General features: G+C 33.3%; 1 protein-coding gene across 1 annotated transcript in view; it reads right to left on the bottom strand.

The window, feature by feature from the left end:
* Nucleotides 1-3,216: 3,216 nt before the first annotated feature.
* The window catches only part of LOC106478062 (potassium voltage-gated channel subfamily KQT member 1-like), a 121,691-nt gene continuing 120,598 nt past the window's right edge, over nt 3,217-4,309 (bottom strand). The window contains exon 12 of the mRNA XM_022381579.1: nt 3,217-3,894. Coding sequence (XP_022237287.1) covers nt 3,217-3,894 — 678 coding nt within the window. The remainder of the gene's footprint in view (nt 3,895-4,309) is intronic.

Raw genomic sequence — 4,309 nt, 5'->3', positions numbered from 1 at the left:
TTAGCTAGCTCCAAGTTCTCCACTTTACAAACACTTTTCAATAATATTGGGAGTGTCACAAGATGTGAAACTTTCGATAATGGCAATTAGGTACTCAAATAAGGCTATATCTTTTTTAGCATCATAAAGTAATAGATTGAATGCGGCGGCCATTTTTTTCTCGGCCCATCTCTACATACTAAACACTACCTAGTTAGTGATTATCAAAGGTGTTTAAAACGAAGAATTGCACAGAACCTGTTTACTTCGGCTTACAAAAACAATTTACTGAGCCTTAATGAGTTAACTCTACGATAGATATAAATAATTTATATTTAAACGTTTAATGCTTAAGTTGGGCTTAAGTTGTACACTTTCTATGTAATGTTACTTACTTTATTCTAAAGTAACACTCATCATACTAGTTCACTTATTTTGGTTATTTGACAGTCGTTAAATTCAACATAATCATGACTGCAGAACCGTTTTACTGAAGTCTTTTTCCCTTGATTACTGTAATCTCTATAAGTGATCAAATGTATTATATATATTTTGTGTAATTAATTTAATATTTAAAACACACATAAAGCTACTTATTCATGTACAATTTATTATTGAAACTAATAAAAAAGACACGTCAGATCAGCAAATTAGTTTCTTGAACTGTTTTAGCTGCTTTTCAGGCATATGCACTTCGTCAGACATAGTTAGTGGATAATAATGTATCAAAAAAGTTTTAATAAACTCAGTCTTTTTATCTGACGTGTGGTTTTTATTAGTTTCGAATACGTTTCCACGTGTTGCGGTAATATCTGCAGTGTATATTGACATTTATTTATCTGACCTATACGGATAAGAAGGATGGTAGAAAATATAATATAGTAAAATTATGTACGAGGCAATAATATTTAACCTTATTTAAAATATTAATTACAGTCACAATTATATTCCCTACGTAAAATCACGCTATAAGAGGAACGTGTCATGTGATAAAACTATTCTGAGAAACTAATCAGCATTTATTATGCTGTCATGAGTCTGCTTGTATTTACATGACATTTCATATAAAGCGTTTCAAGTATTAAAAAAATACTAGGTATGGCCTGTTGTTTGGGATATATATATTCTTACTTTTTTATTATTTACACCAAAATGTTCTAAATCTGTGTAACACAGAAGTTATGTCAAACAGGCATGTATGTTTTTCTGTTGTTATTGAAAATATAATATAATTTAGTAAAACAAAAACATTTACGTATTACAAGGGCGTTATTATAATGGTTTTGAAACATGTAATTCACGCATAAAATGTAAATCGTAAAGCATTTACCAGTTTATTCGGTTTGCCGTATTAAAAAGCTCTGGTGACTATTTTGAAAATATTCCATTATAAACTATACTAAGTCGTTTAGCAACAAACATTTATATTTAGGGCCCTTTGTAATGTGTAGAATGGTTAGTATTAGCGATTGTTTATTATATTCAATTAAGTGTTTTTATTTCCTAAATAATTATACTGATTCAATATTTATATAAGTTGGTTATCTTTGTATAGATAAAATACTGTTTACTGAAAAATTACAATTTCCTGTCAATAGAAAATAGCAAAATAAATTCTTAAATTATAAGTGTATTAATAGGTTGTAACCCGATATACAGCTCTAGTGTACGAAAGCCAGATCTATGAAATTATAACTTTATCCTTTAAGCCTCTTACATTATAAGCCATGCGAAATCGTAACCGTCCCCTATACAATATGTTTAGACTCACGGTTTCAGCAAAATATAAAAGTTATCGCTGAATTACTAACTTTATAAATATTTTTCTTGAAATATAAATTACATAAATTAAAGCTTAGAAATATCACAAGTATCTTACGAAACCTATCTCACTTATATCGAAGAATTATTCACATTCCCACTGATAGTAGACTATGCCTTACTATCTCAACAGGTAAAGCTTTAGTGATGGAACTAGGTCACAAACACACACACACACACACACACACACACACACACATATATATATATATATATATATATGAAGCTTAAGTATGGGTTCTACGCTATCAAAGAATTCGAATCTTTAACAAAAGTATGGAACTATACTAAATATTCCTGAGATTCTTTAGTTTTGTTGATATAAATAAACAGCTTCAACCTCAGACCGCGATTGGTTACTTTGACCACAGAAGAAGCTAATCACGGCTACAGGATGGGAAGTGGAATGGATGGAATGCACCAATCTGAATGAGTCATGAATCGAGAAATGTGGTTAGTAAAGTTGATATTTATACAGAAGGTTAAGTACGTTATATCAAAACGATTTTAAATATGCATATCAGCAAGTCACAGCCGATATAAAGTTGCGTTGGAAAGACATGTATTAGAACTACGTTTTTGACATGGTTTGGCGTTACGTAGTTAGTGTGACGCCATTGAAAATTGATCGCTTTTGATAAGGGTATGTAACGGCCCTTTCTGAAAAAAACAAACAAAAAAAAACATATCCATACTCTCAGACTATAAAGTTGCGTTTAGATTGGAGATTTAGAATTTCCAAGACGGGATATCCATTGTACATAACGGGGCAGTACGCAACATGATTAAGAAGGATCTCCGTCTGTAACAGTGACACAAGTCATGTATACACAAGTTGCTTCCACGATATATCCATTCAATTGTCACATACCTCAAGCAGTTGGTGAAAGAAATGGGTATTCATGCTATTCAATACGAAGATATACCAATAAAGTTGCCGGATGCAGCGCCTATAGATATCTGTGTGATAAGACTTGAAATGACCGCTAGGAAACCATCGTTCTCAGACATTAGATGGATTATGGAAAACCATCAGGGAGGAAGGGTGTGCTTTGGAAATGATAGCTTTCGACAGAGCATTTTCAATGGAATCTACGATGCAGGACTATTGCCAAGATGCAACTTCGTCAAATAGAGCATGATCGGACTTACCGACATAGACTGGAACGATTTGGTGAGGCTTCAAAATAGTATTAGTATAAGATATGCAACCTCGGTATAATTTAAAGGTTGGTATATTCGCTAGGATGCTATGCGCAGAACTTTCAAACGTCAAATTCCATTCTCTCACTAGAAATACTTTTCAAGTTAATTCACACTAGCGGTAAAAGTAAATTTTGATATCAATACAAACACAAGTCAAAGCATGACTAGACGAGGACGTTTCAAAGAACATCACAGGATGGCGCCACACTGTTAAGTTTTCAAATCTCGTACTTGCTGCCTCAGTAAGGAAGCCTTTTCAGGTAAGATAATAGTAACAGTGCTGATGTCACAGTCAGAGTCAGCATTTTCACTTCCACCTGGTCTTAGAAACTCTGCTATTTCGGTATCTTCAGGACAAAGTTCAGGATCTCCTTCGCTTGCTGCTAAAGACTCGACTTCTGTACCTGCCGTACTAATCTGACCTACAGAGTCTACCGATGACAACAGCGTACTTTGAGAATCCACTTGGTTTTCTGACTCAATCCTTATACTTGGACACACCGCTAAAAAAGAGTCACTTTCAGCTGACCTCTGAGGCTGTTCTATTACATTTGTGTTCGTGTCTAGTGAATGACACAATGTGACTCGCTTTTTCAGCCTCTGACTCAGGTCTGAATTTCCACGCTGCATGGGTCGACTGATGTTCTTTATTACAGGAGTGTTGGGCTCACTAGGTTGTTTCTCTGCAAAATTATATCTGACTCTGTCCAGTGTGGGTGGAATAGCTGAAGGAAGTGGTGAGGTGGGACTTTTTAGGGGCGCTAAAGTCATCATGGAGTGTGATGGCGAGGGCGGTATATTGTTAAGTGTCACAGGTGAATTCCATTGTTGTCTATCTTCTAAGTACATTTCCATGAGCTGGTCTAACTTATTCTCGATATCTTCAACCTAATTAAAAAAACAGAAAATATATACTTTTTCAGTAAATATTATAATCATGTTTTAAATTCTTATCATATGACCGAAAGAAAATATATTCTGAAAATTTCATCCTTATTCTTACACCATGAGGTAATAAATGGCAGGTTCCTCAGGTAACTTGCGCAACAGCACTAAAACAAGATGAACACTACAGTTCATGTTTTAGTTCGTATTTTTAATTTCTGATAAATATAATTTCGTCAAAGGTTTTTAAAAATAAACGAATATAAAACACTGTGCACTACCTTCTTATTCATATATTAAAAACAATTAATTAATAGAAAAAACACTGTGCACTGTATTGTTTTATATATTAGGAATACTTAAAGAAAAACACTATGATCTACCTTTGTTTATATATATATATATATATATATATATA

Source organism: Limulus polyphemus, unplaced genomic scaffold (assembly GCF_000517525.1).
Source record: "Limulus polyphemus unplaced genomic scaffold, Limulus_polyphemus-2.1.2 Scaffold177, whole genome shotgun sequence".
Lineage (NCBI taxonomy): Eukaryota > Metazoa > Arthropoda > Merostomata > Xiphosura > Limulidae > Limulus > Limulus polyphemus.
This window is presented reverse-complemented; position numbering and strand designations above follow the sequence as displayed.